This window comes from Hemiscyllium ocellatum, chromosome 25, assembly GCF_020745735.1.
Source record: "Hemiscyllium ocellatum isolate sHemOce1 chromosome 25, sHemOce1.pat.X.cur, whole genome shotgun sequence".
Classification (NCBI taxonomy): Eukaryota; Metazoa; Chordata; class Chondrichthyes; order Orectolobiformes; family Hemiscylliidae; genus Hemiscyllium; species Hemiscyllium ocellatum.
This window is the reverse complement of record NC_083425.1, coordinates 10,634,268-10,651,114: the sequence shown is the minus strand read 5'-3', so window position 1 is coordinate 10,651,114 and position 16,847 is coordinate 10,634,268. Positions and strand designations below refer to the sequence as shown.

Sequence of the window (16,847 nt, the reverse complement as noted above, 5' to 3'; positions counted from 1 at the left end):
GTAGAGGAAAGGATAGCAACGATGATTCTGGATAGAAGCGAGACTAACAGGGCAGTTGTTATGGGGGCCTTTAACTTTCCAAATATTGACTGGAAATACTATAATTCATGTACTTTAGGTGGGTCACATTTTGTCCAATGTATGCAGGAGGGCTTCCTGACACAGTATGTAGACATGCCAACAAGCGGCGATTGGATTTGGATCTGCCAAACATTGAATTTGGTACGAGGTAATGAACCCAGCCAAGTGTTAGATTTGGAGGTAGGTGAGCAGTTTGGTGATAGTGACCACAATTTGGTTATATTTACTTTATTGATGGAAAGGATTAGGCATATGCCGCAGGACAAGTGTTATAGCTGGGGGAAAGGCAATTATGATGCAATTAGGCAAGATTTAGGATGGGGAAGAAAACTGCAGGGGTGGGCCCAGTTGAACTGTGTAGCTTATTCAAGGAACAGCTACTGCATGTTCTTGATAAGTATGTATCAGTCAGGCAGGGAGGAGGTGGTTGAGTGAGGGTGCCGTGGTTTACTAAAGAAGTTGAATCTCTTTTCAAAAGGAAGAAGGAAGCTTATGTTAGGATGAGGTGCAAAGGCTCAGGTAGGGTGCTTGAGAGTTACAAGCTAGCCAGGAAGGACCTAAAGAGAACTAAGAATAGCCAGCAGGGGACATGATAAGTCATTGGTTTTCTACAGGTATATCAGGAATTAAAAAATGATTAGAGTAAGATTAGGGCCAATCAAGGATGTAGTGGAACGTTGTGCATGGAGTCTGAGGAGATAGGAAAAGCACTAAATGAATATTTTTTGTTGGTATTCTCACTGGAAAAAGACAATGTTGTCAAGGAGAGCACTGAAGTACAAGCTACTAGACTGGACTGGATTGAGGTTCACAAGGAGGAGGTGTTAGCAATTCTGGTAAGTGTGAAATTCGATAAGTCCCCTGGTCCGAATGGGATTTATCCCAGGATTTTCTGGGAAGCCAGGGAGTAGATTGCAGAAACTTTGGCTTTGATCTTTCTGTCATCATTGTCTACAGGAATAGAACCAGGAGACTGGAGGATAGCAAATGTTATTCCTTTGTTCAAGAGGGGAGTAGAGACAACTCTGGTAATTACAGGGCAGTGAACCTTCCTTCGGTTGTGGGTAAAGTGTTGGAAAGGGTTATGAGAGAGGATTTATAATAATTTAGGAAGGATTTAAGGGATAGTCAACACGGTTTTGTGAAGGATAGTCGTGCCTCACAAACTTTGTTGTGTTTGTTGAGAAGGTGACCAAACAGATGGAGGAGGGTAAAGCCGTTGATGTGGTGTGTGTGGATTTCAGTAAGCCATTCGATAAGATTCCCCATGGGAGGCTATTGCACAAAATATGGAGGCATGGGATTGAGGGTGATTTAATAGTTTGGATCAGAAATTGGCTCGCTGAAAGAAGACAGAGGGTGATGGTTGATGGGAAATGTTCATCCTGGAGTTCTGTTACTAGTGGTATACTGCAAGGATTTGTTTTGGGGCCTCTGCTGTTTGTCGTTTTTATAAATGACCTGGATGAGGGCGTAGAAGGATGGGTTAGTAAATTTGCAGATGACACTAAGGTTGGTGGAAGTTGTGGATAGTGTTGAAGGAAGTTGCAGGTTACAGAGGGACATAGATAAGCTGCAAAGCTGGGCTGAGAGGTGGCAAAGTTTGAGGTGATTCACTTTGGAAGGAGTAACAGGAATAGAGTACTGGGCTAATGGTAAGATTCTTGGCAGTGTAGATGAGCAGAGAGATCTCTGTGATCATGTACATAGCTCCCTGAAAGTTGCCACCCAGGTTGATAGGTTGTGAAGAAGGCAGATAGTGTGTTAGCTTTTATTGGTGGAAGGATTGAGTTTTGGGAGCAGGAGATCATGTTGCAGCTGGACAAAACTCTAGTGCGGTATTGCATACAGTTCTGGTCACCGCATTGCAGGAAGGATGTGGAAACTTTGGAAAGGGTTCAGAGGAGATTTACAATGATGTTGCCTGGTGTGGAGGGAAGGTCTTATGAGGAAAAACTGAGGGACTTGAGGCCGTTTTTGTTAGAGAGCAGAAGATTGAGAGGTGACTTAATTGAGACATATAAGATAACCAGAGGGTTAGATAAGGTGGACAGTGAGAGCCTTTTTCCTCGGATGCTGATGGCTAGCATGAGAGGACGCTGCTTTAAACTGAGGGGTAATAGATTAAGGTCAGTTGTCAGAGGTAGTTTCTTTACTTGGAGGGTAGTGGGGCATGGAACGCCCTGCCTGCATTGGTAGTAGACTCGCTAACTTTAAGGGCATTTAAAATTGTCATTGAATAAACACCGGTGAAAATGAAATAGTGTAGGATAGATGGGCTTCAGATTGATTCCACAGGATGGCACAACATAGAGGGCCGAAGGACCTGTACTGCGCTCCAGTGTTCTATGTTCTAGACAGCAAGTATCAAAAGCCTTTGGGAGACATGGCAAAACATGCTGTGCAATGGGAGCACTAGCCAAAACTGTAAGGAGCCATAATATCATTCTAAACAGCAAGTAATGAAAACACTGCCCATCATTTTAAATAACTCAGCCATATTATAACGAAGTAAGGTGGAAAAATCTCCTGTGAAACCATTTGGTGCTTACTGTTTTCAGTGCAATGATTTGTTTCCTCTTCCCACTTGCTTCCCTTTCTTTCTCCTTTCAATTTCTTGGTTTCGTATTTATAAATTCTATTTGCAAATTGCTTTCAGGTTTAAACATGAGTGGATTAATATCCCATTCCAAGTCTTTTGACTGTCATATCCCGCTGAGGTAACAATCATTAAATTGTTCTGATGATAGGGTCACCAGTCTGAAACCTTAACCCTGTTCCTCTGAGCTGCTGGGTCTTTCCAGTATTTTTTGTTCTTATTTCAGGTCTCCAGTGTGTGCAATATTTTTTTGGATCATTATACTGTGGCTGTCTGTTTCTGAGATGAAAACATCACAATGATCCTGCCTCCTATAAAGGCAGACAATTTTTTTTACAGTGCTTTAATCCTGGTCTGGTAATTCATAGAAATGGTATGTTGGAAATCCCCATGTACTATTGGAATCCATTGAGCTTGGCTTCATGATGAGTGGATTTTTTTTTAAATACATAAAATTCCTTTCTGCAATTTAATCTGAAGCATTTTTCGCCTGGAAATGATCCCAGAGAATTGACAAGGAGACTTCTGTCTCCTAATAGCATTTGGGCAACTTCTACTTCCTGATGATTCAATGTATCTTGTGATTGTAAAGTTCCACCCTGTTTTAGAGAGATCAGCTGATTGAAGGTTGAATTTGCTGACAGAGCTCAAACTGCCGGTGAGACTGAGGTGAGAAAACTTTGCAGTATAACAAAACAACATGAGTTCCAAACTTTTGGGCTGTTGTATAAGACTCAGGTGCGGCCGCATCTGGAGTATTGTGTGCAGTTTTGGTCGCCATACTATAGGAAGGATGTGGGGGCACTGGAACGGGTGCAGAGGAGGTTTACCAGGATGTTGCCTGGTACGGTAGGAAGATCGTATGAGGAAAGGCTGAGGCACTTGGGGCTGTTTTCATTGGAGAAAAGAAGATTTAGGGGTGACTTGATAGAGGTGTACAAGATGATTAGGGGTTTAGTTAGGGTTGACCATGAGAACCTTTTTCCACGTATGGAGTCAGCTATTACGAGGGGGCATAGCTTTAAATTAAGGGGTGGTAGGTATAGGACAGATGTTAGGGGTAGATTCTTTACTCAGCGAGTCGTGAGTTCATGGAATGCCCTGCCAGTAACAGTGGTGGACTCTCCCTCTTTATGGGCATTTAAACGGGCATTGGATAGACAGATGGAGGATAGTGGGCTTGGATCAGCGCAACATTGAGGGCTGAAGGGCCTGTACTACACTGTATTTTTCTATGTTCTGTGAAATTATCTGCCTTCCTTATGAATAGCTTTGTATTCCAGTTAACTTCCTCCTGATATGGGTAAAGGCCAAGTAGCTCAGAGCAGTGGCATAGGCTGCAGTTCGAGTGAATTGACCAAATTACCCCTGGGTTGAAGATGGTTAGCTGTTTTCTTTACACAATCCAACATCCCTGTGTATTGTATGAATCACAGAACCACAAAACCTGGAACCTTTAATTTTTCTGACCCATCTGCCTTTTGGAACCTTGACAAATCTATGTAGATACTTTCCAATTGACCGAGGTTATTACACACCTCTGAAGCAGGATAATATCCCCATCAATACCTCCTCAATCCCCCTTGTAACTTTCTCAACCTCCGTTAAGTTAACAAGACTTGAACTTGCCTTAACAAAACCATACTGACCATCCCTGATTAATTATTAATTATGTCTGGTGTTTCGTTGGTGCCTTTGTTATCTTGCAGGGGCAGAATTCTCTGCCTTACTGGTTGTGTTGCTGTTTCAGTCAGTCAGTTCTTGCTTCACAGAAACAGGTAGAGACGAATGTTCGGACCAAGATCTTGCAGCTGATCCAGGCTTGGGCTCAGGCCTTCCGCAACGAACCCAAGTACAAAGTGGTACAGGACACCTATCAAATCATGAAGGTTGAAGGTAAGAAAGTCTCGATGGCAGTTTGTGGCATCTGTGAATAAACCAACAATTGACCAGCATTTGCAGAACTCTTCAGCCAAGAGGGCTGAGTGGGTGATCCGTCATGGCCTCCTCCTGTGGTCCCTGGCATTACAGATACCAGTCTTCAGCGCTGAAAATGTGTTGCTGGTTAAAGCACAGCAGGTTAGGCAGCATCCAAGGAACAGGAAATTTGACATTTCGGGCCAGAGCCATTCATCAGGAATTCAAGGAACAGGAATTCCTGATGAAGGGCTCTGGTCTGAAACGTCGAATTTCCTGTTCCTTGGATGCTGCCTAACCTGCTGTGCTTTAACCAGCAACACATTTTCAGCTCTGATCTCCAGCATCTGCAGACCTCACTTTTTACTCGAAGATACCAGTCTTCAGTCAGTTTGATTCACTGTGTGATATCAAGAAACAGTTGGACCCACTGGATCCTGCAAAGGCTATGGGTCCTGACAACATTCTGGCAATAGGACTGAAGTCATGTGCTCCAGAACCTGCTGCTCCTCCAGCCAAACTGTTCCAGTACCATTACAGCACTGCCAGCTACCTGGCAATGTGGAAAATTGTCCAGGAATGTCCTGTACACACAAATCCAATCCAGCCAGTTACTGCCCCATCACACTGCTCTCAATCTTCATAAAGTGACAGAAGGTATCATTAACAATGCTATCAAGCAGCACCTGCACAGTGTGGGGTTCTGCCAGGGCCACTCAGCTCTTTACCTCATTACAGCCTTAGTTCAAGCATTGAGAAAAGAACTAAATTCCAGAGGGGAGAGTGACACTGTTTGCCATCAAGGCTGCATTCAACTAAGTGTGGCATCAAGGAGCCCGAGCAAAACTGCAATCTGTGGGTGATGGGGGCAAACTCTCCGCTGACACGTAGGAAGATGGTTGTGGTTATTGGAGGTCAGTCATCTCATCTCCAGTACGTCTGTGCAGGAGTTCCTCAGGGTAGTGTCCTAGGCCCAACCAATGACCTTCCTTCCATCATAAGGTCAGAGGTGAAGAAAAGAAGCTCTTTTTCTCAATGCTTGATCTAAGGCTGTAATGAGGTCAGGAACTGAGTGGCCCTGGCAGAACCCCACACTGAGCAGGTGCTGCTTGGTAGCACTGTTAATGATACCTTCCATCACCTTATGAAGATTGAGAGCAGTCCGAAGGGGCAGTAACTGGCTGAATTGGATTTGTGCCGCTTTTTGTGTACAGGACATTCCTGGGCAATTTTCCCACATTGCCGGGTAGGTGGCAGGGTTGTAACTGTACTGGAGCAGTTTGGCTATGGGGCTGATGATTGTGCAATATTCAGCACGATTCACAACTCCTCAGATACTGAAGCAGTCCATGATCAAATGCAACAAGATCTGAACAATATCCCAGTAACATGCATGCTGCCAGGTAGTGACCATCTCTGAAAAGAGGCAATCTAATCATTGCTCCTTGACATCCAGTAGTGTTGCATCACTGAATCCCCCTACTGTCAACATCCTTGAGGTTACCATTGACCAGAAACTCACTTGAACTCACCATATAAACACAGTGGGTACAAGAGCAGGTTAGAGACTACTGTAGTGAGTAACCCGCTTCCTAACTCCCCAAAGCCTGGCCACCATTTACGAGGGCAAGTCAGGAGTGTGATGGGATGCAGGTATCTGTGGGTGTAGGACTGGAGAAAATGAGAGATGGGCCCGTCACCCTTTTGGAAACTAGAATGAGAATGTTAATATCGAGACATTGACCCGAGCTCAGAGAGCACAGGAGTGATGGGGGAATGGGACTTGGTGGGAGTTCAGGAATGAGCAGCATGGTTTTGGGTGACCCCCAGTTTGTGGATGGTTGAATGTAGGAGACGAGCCAGGGATGTGTGGGGATGGTCAAGTCTGCACCTGCCTAAGGCATGAATTAAGGTTTTTGTAGCAGGTTCCCAGCTGTTTACTCTGATGATGGGCTTAAAATGACTGAATACTTTTGACTAAACATTTGCTGTTTTTACTCTTATTTGCTGTATGCCATGTGAGTAATTGATATCCAATTTGTAATATCAGATATGCAGAGACTAGTGTGTATGCTTTACTTCCTGCTGACAGCTTACTCATTTGTTTTTATGCTTAACCCAAGATTCAAGTTCCATGTGACTTCTTGTATTTCTGTATGATGTGTGTTTGTTTTTAAAAAGTTATTGCCTCCATGTAAAAACTTGCTTTTTCTTCCTTGTGTACCCATGAGAGAGGAACCCTACTTTTTTTTTTTACTCTTTCATGCTGTGCTATCATATCCTCGTGTGAAGTGTACCTCGTCTGTGTTACAATATTTTTGGTTAACTGACGACACAGTTGCTTTGATTAATGCTGCAGGAAGGTTACTGATCACAGCAATCAGGATTGATATCTGGTTTGAAATCACATATTTTGCGAAATTTGATTTTAAACCAGATGTTTATCCAGAATCAATATAATTTTGCTTTTAACCAAATGTGAGCTTCTTTTCTGTTTGGCTTTGATTTTCAATTTTTTCTCCTTTTGCCTATTTTGCTGAAGTATGAGTCTGTAGATATTCTGTCATCAAACTGTTAGAGATGTTGTTACACACCAGGTCAGACTGGAACCTAGGCCTCTCATCTGAGTTAGGGACACTAACACTGCACCAGAAGAGTGCTGAAGTTTGCATCTGACTTCCATATTAATTATACATAAATCAATCTGAATTAATTATGACATGGATGCCTTATGGTGTAATGTTCTGTTTTAATTCTAATATCTTTTTACCACTGCAGGGAACGTCTTTCCAGAGTTCAAAGAGAGTGATGCCATGTTCCTTTCTGAAAGGGTACGAGCTATCATTACCAGCCTTGTTGGAGTTGGTCTAGGTTTTAGTGCACACATTGAAGACAAGAGAGTGCCTTCTGTTGTGAATTTGAAGAGGCCTCATTGTTTACTTGGTTTATTAATGAAATTTGATGTCTTAAGTATTTGTGATCTGATGTTAATGTTGTGGTGAATTCACCACAGCAGGCTCTGTTCCTCATGAGGCCATAATTTGATTGCTGTGAAACATTGTGTGAAAGTATCAGAAGAGTGCACTTTTTCAGACCGGCAATTTGTGCAGGGTTTAATTTCCTCTGAATATTATATTAATGAAGCCTGCACTCAGTTCATGTTGCGGGGAATAATTATGCTCTTTGGACAAAGGAAGATTGGATTTCTTTTGCATCTTTGGCAAGCACAGGACATCCCAACGTGCCTTAGAACTAACAAAGTAAGCAAACTTTTTATTAACCAGCACCTATGTGACCAGGAGTGTCAGTTGATCAACAATTCTGGTTGATCAAGAGCTTCACATAATCTACATGAAAACACACACACTAAATTATAGGAATGTAATGCAGAGATACACATCACTGTTATACTTCATTTACAGCGTAAATCATTTAATGATATCTTGCCTTAAATAAAACTTACCGGCAGAGAGCCTTCTCACTTGCACCTCAACTGACTACTCGGAGATCATAATAATTCAGTAAATATCTGGTATTTGAGGTGTTTAATTTTTGCTCATTTATCGAGAGTTTGGTTTATAAGGTGCCCGTTAAAACCAAGTTTGCTGTCCTTATATAGTAGGAAATATGGCTGCTCGTTTGCAATATAAGAAAATCTTGCCTCAAACCTAAAGGATGCGAAGGATTTTTTCTCTCTCTCTCTCTGTAGGCTCCTGATTGGGTAGACGCTGAAGAGTGTCATCGGTGTAGGGTGCAGTTTGGCGTGGTCACCAGGAAAGTAAGTTAATACTTGCTCTTTCATATAGGCCAACTCCTTTTATTATCAGCCAGTCATTACTCATGCAGATCATATCGTTTGACTCTCTAAATGAACAGCCAAGCCATTTTGGCAGCCTTTAAGTAGCTATACCACTAGGGAGATATTAGAATATATATGAATAGAAGCTTGATTTATTACCACCTTTAACTATTACTGCTTTGTAGCCAATAAATTATCATTGCAGTTCAGTCACTGTTGTGATGGAAGATAACATGACAGCCAGTTTCTGAATAGCAAAATAAATAACTGGATAGTTTTATTTTAACCGCGCAATCACGTCAAACTCCTGGATTTGTTTGTTGAATGCCGTTCTGCTTTTTAATTCTGTTCTCCAGCATCATTGCAGAGCATGTGGCCAGATCTTCTGTGGAAAGTGTTCCTCTAAGTCCTCCACCATCCCCAAATTTGGGATTGAGAAGGAAGTCCGAGTTTGCGAACCTTGCTTTGAGCAGCTGAACAAGTTAGTAACTTTGGTCTTAATCTGTAGGACTTCAGAGTTGGTTATTGTGCAGCGACAGCTGGTTGGATTTCTGTAAAGGTGTCACTGTGCTCTTGAGACTCTCCTGTTTTCCCCCTCTCTAATATTGCCTGGTCTCTGGGTGATGCTGAGCAAAGGTAAGGCATTTCCACTGGGGTTTGGGGATGTGGGGTGGGGTAGAGTACCTGACGAAGTCAACTCCTGAGAAGTTGCATCCAAATAAATGCTGTTTAAGGATTTATGGAGGGGTAGTCTCGCTATTCGCAATATTGCAAAGGAAGGTGCATAAACATTTCATTCATTTTTCTTGATTGACATGAAGCTACCTGGACACAGTCTGATAACAATCCACTCCTGCCATAACCTGGCATCATTGTAAAGCTCATTTTGACAATTCTATCCCATTTTCCTTTCTATTGTCACTTCATGGAACTTTGCCAACTCGTGCATCTTTTTCATCTCCTATTAATGAACAGCATCAGCAGGCACAACTCTTTATTCTGTGACTTTCTGCTAACTGGAGATGCCATGACCTTCCTCCCCTGCTCCATGTAGTTCAGATTGATGTCATAATCATAGAGGTTTACAGCATGTAAAGAAGCCCTTCAGCCCATCGTGCCTGTGCCAGCCATCACCTAACTGTTCCCATCCCATTTTCTGGCATTTAACCTGTAACCGTGTATGCTATGGAATTTCAAGTGTTCATCTAAATATTACAATGTTTCCTAACTATACCAGTCTTTCAGCTGGTAAGTTACTGGTATCCCCACCCTCTGGTTGAAAGAATTTTCATCAAATCTCTTCTGAGCCTCCTGCCCCTTACCTTAAATATATGTCCCTAGTTATTGACCCCTTGACTGAGGAGTAATTTTCTTCCTCTCTGTTTTTCTAAATTTTTCCACCTCTACCAGATCTCCTTCAGCCTTCTCTGCTGTAAGAAAAACAACCCAAGCCTATCTCATTTCTCTTTATAGCTAAAACACTCCAGCCCACACAACATCCTGGTTAATCTCCACTGAGTACAATCCAGTACAACCTTTTTATAATGCAGTGACTGGAGCTATGTACACAACTCCAGCTGTGGCCCAACTTTATAACTGAAGAAATGGTGACAGGAGCCTATGTCCAATCTTAGTTTGTTAATCAACTCTGCCATTCTGATTTTGCATTTCTAATCATTTACTAGCCAATCGTTAGTGACTTTGGTGACAGTCACTGTCCTATATAAATAAAAGTAATGGGAGTGAATCTTCCAATACATGCTCTGCAGAACCACATAATGCCTGAAATCTTCAACGTGGACAGTTGATGTGCCAAAACTGCATGGGCAATATTTTGGTACCATAATTTACAATGATTAATGTCACTAGAATAACTTAGCCAAAAAGTTAAAAACAAGAGATGAGATTTGTGAGTAAAGAACACAAGCTCATGTCATTTCATCTTAATAGATGATCTTAAAATTGACCATTCTTTATTCACCTTGGCATACTTTGATGCTGGATCTTTGGAAATTACTCCTAAATACACAATTCAGAAGTATTTTGGCTTAACGGGAGGCCAAATGCAGCTTTCTAGTTGACTTCACTAAAGTTCACTTCAGATAGACTTGACTGTCTGCTTTAAAAACTGTACTTTAATTGCCCTTTTCAATAGCTGGTGTCTTGCCTGTGTGCAAAGAGGGTTTGCTCCTTTTTGTAAGTCTAGCATATTATTTTGTGCCCGTTGCTGGATTCCACTTCCTCATGCAATTTGTAAAAGAATCCCTGCGTTTGAATGGGGCAACATCTGACATGGCTCAATGAAACTGTGTGAAAGAATAACTGAGGAGCTCCAGCCCGTGCGCCATTAGTGTTTATTTGAGTAGGCTGAGTGCAGGTTGTTAAAAGAAAACTTGGTGTGTATGTACCTCTATGGTGACGTATAATTTTTTTTTCACAGAAAGGAAGACCTTGACAGCAGTAACATGTACGCCAAACTTTATTCTCATTGAATTGGTAGATTGTAATTAAACCAATATTATTACCTCGTAACTTCAGTGTCGTATAAAATACTTTTGCTGCTTTTTGAGTAAATTATATATTTAATTACCAAGATTGTAAAAGATTTGAAGTGGTATGGATATGTAATTTAACATTGTTTATTAAGTGTTGACAGTCAGTATAGGTTTCCAGCAAAGCCTAAGATTGCGGGAAATGAAAGAGTACACTGTTTATATCGGTAAAACATGTCCTCCTATATTGGAACCATTCAAACTGGAATTAATGCCCACAGTTGGGACTCTCTTCCCCTGCAGCGTTGAAGTTGAAAGATAACTTTATAGAAGTTTGTAAAATTGTAAAGGGCATAGATAAGGTGAATAGCAAGGGTCTTTTCCCTAGGGTGGGGGAGTTCAAAACTAGGGGGCATATTTTTAAGGTGAGAGGAGAAAGGTTTGAAAAGGACACGAGGGGGAAAGTTTTTACACAGAGTGGTTTGTATGTGGAATGAACTGCCAGAGGAAGTCTTGCATGCAGGCAAAGTTACAATGTTTAAAAGACATTGGATAAGTTCATGAATAGGAATGTTTTGGGGGAATGTGGGCCAAATGCAGGCAGGTGGGACTAGTTTGGTTTGGGAACATGGTCAGTGTGGACCGACGAGTCTGTTTCCATTCCTGATGAAGGCCTTATGACCGAAACATCGACTCTCGTGCTCCTCGGATGCTGCCTGACCAGCTGTGCTTTTCCAGCACCACGCTGTCTGACTCTCTATGACTCCATGACACTATACCTGGAACCTGAGTGGGCACTGTGCTCATTTTCAGTCCCTCTGGCATTGGTTTGGGGGAATCATTAGATTTAGAGAGTAGGTAAATTGGAATCACTGTAGAAATATCACTGCCTCGGGACTGATCTGGGTAAAAATAGGTAGTAGCCGTATGAAGAGGGTAAGCAATGTTGACTGCATCTTCAAGTGATAGAACATCCATGCAGAGAAGTGAGATGTGCGCCAACCATCCTTCAGAGAGCCTTTCTTAATCTATGTGAGTGTGTGCATTATCTGCATATTCTTTGTTTAATTTTTCCAGTATTTCGGTAAGCTCCCATTGAGGATCCAATCCACGTGCCAGTGTTTCAGAAAGATCAGTAATGTTTTTCTTAACTGCATTTTCTCATCCCTCCTGGTCTTGCTCTGATAGTGCTGTCGTAAATTAATTATAGTGACAGCTGTAAATCCAAGCTCCAAGGGTGCAAGCTTTTGTTACTCTGATAAAGACACTACCACGTTTCCAGATCCAGTAATGTCATGGGTTGCTGTGATGGCAAGATTTTCTGCTCATGTGTCCGTGCTAATCACCCAAGCTACTGGGTTCTATGTAGGAAACACTTGTGTTAAACCCAGGTCCCTCTTGATCAAGCAACCATGAGCAAGTCAGGCATTTTCAACTTGGAGAGGTGATGACCTAGTGGTATTCTCGCTAGACTATTAATGCAATGATCTGAGGAGCTGGGTTCAAACCACACTGGCATAAGTTAAGTGTTGAAATCAATAACAGTAGAGTTAACAGTCTCACGATGACCATAAAACATTGTCAATTGTTGGAAAAACACATCTAGTTCAGTAATGTCACTCAGGGAAGGAAACTGCTATCCTTGCGTAGTCTGGCCTATATGTGACTGCAGATGTGGTTGACTCTCAACTGCCGTCTGGGAAATTAGGGATAATCTGGGTAATAAATCCTAGCTTTGCCAGCAATGCCCACATTCTTGTGAATGATTTAAAATGAAGTTTGACTGGGAGCCCCTGTAGATATGTTTGCTGTATGTTTGAGGGTTATCCTATTCCCATTCAGGTACCACCATCCCTTGAGGCGAGTGTGAAAGTATTCAGAAGTCAAAATGTGTTTTTTGTCCTTGATGTGGTCCCCTTGTCCAACAAAGCAAAAGGCTTATTCCTCACAACTGAGGCAGACACCTTGCCTGGTCCAAGTGCTGATGGAACAGAAGTGCCTAGCAAACACATTCAGCAACTGACTGGACCAGACTTCAGTTTCATCAAAGTAGTTACAGAAAGAGTGGCAGTTCTCAAAGCTTGGCAAGAGTTAGATTTCTCATCCAATTGCTGCAAATGATGAGGACCTTTTGAAACTGTTTCTCTTTTCCCACTGAGCATCACATCATAGCCACAGCCTGCAGCAGTAGTGTCTCCCCCTCAGGTTCTGGCTAATGATGTGGGCGTGTCAGCCTGTGCTTTACCACACGAAGGAAGCATTGGGCCTCTGACCATTAATGTTTAATCGCAGCAATTCCAAAATTACTAGCATGAGTCTGATACGTGAGCTGAGATTTCTGATCTACTGACAAATAAAATGCTTACCAGTCCTTAATCCAACAGCACCTCTTGGTTTACGTTTCCCAGCAGCTTTTTGAATTAGTGACACAGGCCATTGTGTTTTTGTTATATTGTGTTTGCATAGACATTTCAATGTTAGCAGGCTCCAGTGAGGTAGCTGTCTGGATTCTTGAGCTTCTGTATATGAATGCTAATCATTTCAGGTCTTCCAGAAAGCACATAATTTGCTGTCATTTGCATTGAGAGATTGAAGTGGTGTTTGTCTTCCAATAAAGGTTGACCTTTTTCTTATTCCTTTCCCAGGAAATCTGAGGTCAAGTCCACAGCTTCAGCACCAGTTGACCTTCCACCTGAGTACCTGACCAGCCCTCTATCCCAGCAGTCACAAGTAAGCAGCAGTCCAGTAGAGTTCAGCGTGTTTGTAGTGTCCTTTTGCACAGCAGATATTTTGATATTTTAAATTTGTGATGAAGTGGGTTTCAAAATGTAAATGATTACATTTCAGCTCACTCCTGCCAATTTAAACCTGATGCATCAGGTAATTGTAAATACCACCATTCTGGCAGTTATCATTGAAACAACCAGCCATATACATGCAGTGTGGCTACAAAGGCAGGTCAGACCATGGGAATTGTATGATAAGTAAAGAAGGAGACAGAAAACAGGAAATTACAGGTCATTTTGCCTTCCCTATCATTAGGAAAATGCTAGGATCTATTACTAAAGAGGGTAAAGCAAAGTACTTAGAAAATCTTAATGCAGTCAGGTAGAGTCAATGTGGTTTTGTGCAAGAGAAACCATCTTTGACTAATTTAACTTAACAGCAAGAAATGTAGATAAATGGGGGAACCTGTAGATGTACTGTACTTGAATTTTCAGAAGCATTTGATAATGTGCCACATCAAATGTTACTCAACTAAGGTTTTGTGGTGTAGAGAGGTTACACATTAGCTTGGGTAGAGGATTGGCTTACTCCAATAGGAAGCAGAAGCTGGACATAAGTGGGTTGATTTTGGATTTGCAGATGTGACAAGTGATATGCCACAGGGATCAGCGTTGGATCTGCATTGTTTACAGTTTATATCAATGACTTGGATGAAGGGTACAGTGTAGTTGCTAAATTCATTGATGGCACGCAGCAAATTGTGAAGGAAGACATGGCGTCTGTAAAGGAATACAAATAGAATAAGTGATTAGATTAGATTACTTACAGTGTGGAAACAAGCCCTTCGGCCCAACAAGTCCACACCGACCCGCTGAAGCGAACCCCACCCATACCCCTACATATGCTCCTTACCTAACGCTACGGGCAATTTAGCATGGCCAATTCACCTGACCCGCACATCTTTGGACTGTGGGAGGAAACTGGAGCACCCGGAGGAAATCCACGCAGACACGGGGAGAACGTGCAAACTCCACACAGTCAGTCGCCTGAGGCGGGAATTGAACCCAGGTCCCTGGCGCTGTGAGGCAGCAGTGTCACCGTGCGTGGTCAAAAATTTGGTAGATGGAGTGGGAAAATGTAACCTTGTCTACAATGGCAGGAAGAATAGAAACACAGCATGTTATCTAAATGGTGAGAGAAATCTGAAGTGCAGAGGATTCTGGGTGTGCTGCTACATTAATTTCAAAAGGTTAGTTTCCAGGTATAGCAATTGATGAAGGCACCCTTTGTGGAAGGGAAATGGAATATTGAGGGAGGAATATTTTGCTACAGTCATACTGAATGTTGATGCAATCACATTCGGAGTTTTGGTCTCCTTAAACACATTCACATCCCTCTTAGGAGCCGTTCTGAGAAGGTTCACTGATTGGAAACTAGGACAGATGGATTGTTGTATGAGAAGAGGTTAGACAGGCCAGTTAAACAGGAGTATCCACTGGAGTTTAGAAAAGAGTAAGAAATGACTTGATTGAAGCAAAGAAGATCCTGAAGGGTCTTGACAGATAGAAATGGGGAGGATGCTCCTGTTGTGGGAGAATCTAGATCGAGGGGTTACTGTTTAAAAATCAGGGATCACTCACTTAAAACAGCCAAGTCAAAATTCTTCCTCTCAAAGTCATGAGTCTTTGGAACACTTTTCCTGTAAGGACAGAGGAAGTGAAGCCTTTGGATATTTTTATGGCAGAGGTGGGCAGATGCTTGGCAAGCAAGAGGGTCGGTATAAGGTTATCGAGGTTAGGCAGCAATGTGGATCTGAAGGAATAATCCAATCAGCTGTGAGCTTATTAAATGATGGATTTACGGGTGCTTGTTCAATGCTCATCACTTGATTGGATAAACGATGAAAGGATGGTTTCCACTTGTGGGAGAGACCGGAAGTATGAGACGTGGTTTAAAAATCAGGGTTCTCCTCTTTAAAACTGAGATGAGGAGGAATTATTTCTCAAGATTGTGTCTTTGGAATTCTTTCCTAAAGATTGGTAGAGGTTCTGTCATTGAATATATCTCAGGCAGAGTGGATAGTTTCCTGTTGAACAAAGGAATCAAAGGTCAACTGGGTAAGGAATAAAGTGGAGTCGAAACCACAATACGATTAGCCAAGACTTTGTTGCATGGCCTTATCCTAATTCTAATGTCTGTATTCCCCAACTCTGTCCACCATCTACAAGGCACATATCAGGCATATGGCTCAATACTGCACATTGGTCTGGATGAGTGCTGCTCAAACAATTCTCAATAAGCTGAACACCATCCAGGACAAAGCAACTTGCTTGATTGGTACCCAATTCACCACTTTGAATATTCGCTTCCTCCACCACCAACACAAAGTCACATCTGAAAGATACATTGCAGTAATTCACTAAGACTCCTTGGACGTACCAAACCTGTGACCACTACCACCTAAAAGAACAAGAAGAGCTGGTGTGTGGAAACAGCACTGCTTGCAAGTTCCACCCGCCATCCTGATTGGAAACTATGTTGGATGTTCCACCATTGACACTAGAACAATGTTTTGGAGCTCCTTATCCAACAACATTTTAGGTGTAGCTACACCACAAATACTGAGCAGTTCAAGAAGGCAGTTTAGCACCACTTTTCCCAGCTAGTCTTGAGAAGATTTGTAGCTCAGGTTGAGATTCTGGATGTAGGTTTGCTCGCTGAGCTGGAAGGTTCATTTCCAGATGTTTCATCACCATACTAGGTAACATTTTCAGTGAGCCTCCGAATGAAGCATTGATTTCTATTTATATGTATGGGTTTCTTTGGGGGTGGTGATGTCATTTCCTCTGGTGATGTCATTTCTGGCTCTTTTTGTCGGGGATGGTAGATGGGGTCTAACTCGATGTGTTTGTTGATAGAGTTCTGGTTGGAATGCCATGCTTCTAGGAATTCTCGTGCATGTCTCTATTTGGCTTGTCCTAGGATGGATGTGTTGTCCCAGTTGAAATGATGTCCTTCCATATCTGTATATAAGGATACTAGTGAGAGAGAGGGTCCTGCCGTTTTGTGGCTAGTTGATGTTCATGTATGCTGGTGCTGCTAATTTTTTTCCCCAGTAATCATTGGGAAGGGCAATAAATGCTGGCCCAGCCAGTATTGCCCACATTTTGAGGAAAATGTCAGAATTCTGAAAATGTGTCTCTGACAGCCCTCGTGTCTTCTGCTTTCTGAT

The 16,847-nt window shown here is 42.3% G+C and overlaps 1 protein-coding gene across 4 annotated transcripts in view; it reads left to right on the top strand.

The window, feature by feature from the left end:
• The window catches only part of hgs (hepatocyte growth factor-regulated tyrosine kinase substrate), a 51,490-nt gene that overhangs the window by 17,239 nt on the left and 17,404 nt on the right, over positions 1 to 16,847 (top strand). For 2 of the 4 annotated variants that reach the window (XM_060844773.1, XM_060844772.1), the window contains exons 5-10: positions 4,453 to 4,576; positions 7,376 to 7,428; positions 8,307 to 8,375; positions 8,753 to 8,877; positions 10,837 to 10,863; positions 13,534 to 13,618. In XM_060844773.1, the coding sequence (XP_060700756.1) occupies positions 4,453 to 4,576; positions 7,376 to 7,428; positions 8,307 to 8,375; positions 8,753 to 8,877; positions 10,837 to 10,863; positions 13,534 to 13,618 (483 nt within the window). The remainder of the gene's footprint in view (positions 1 to 4,452; positions 4,577 to 7,375; positions 7,429 to 8,306; positions 8,376 to 8,752; positions 8,878 to 10,836; positions 10,864 to 13,533; positions 13,619 to 16,847) is intronic. The other 2 variants (XM_060844775.1, XM_060844774.1) reach the window with 1 other exon arrangement.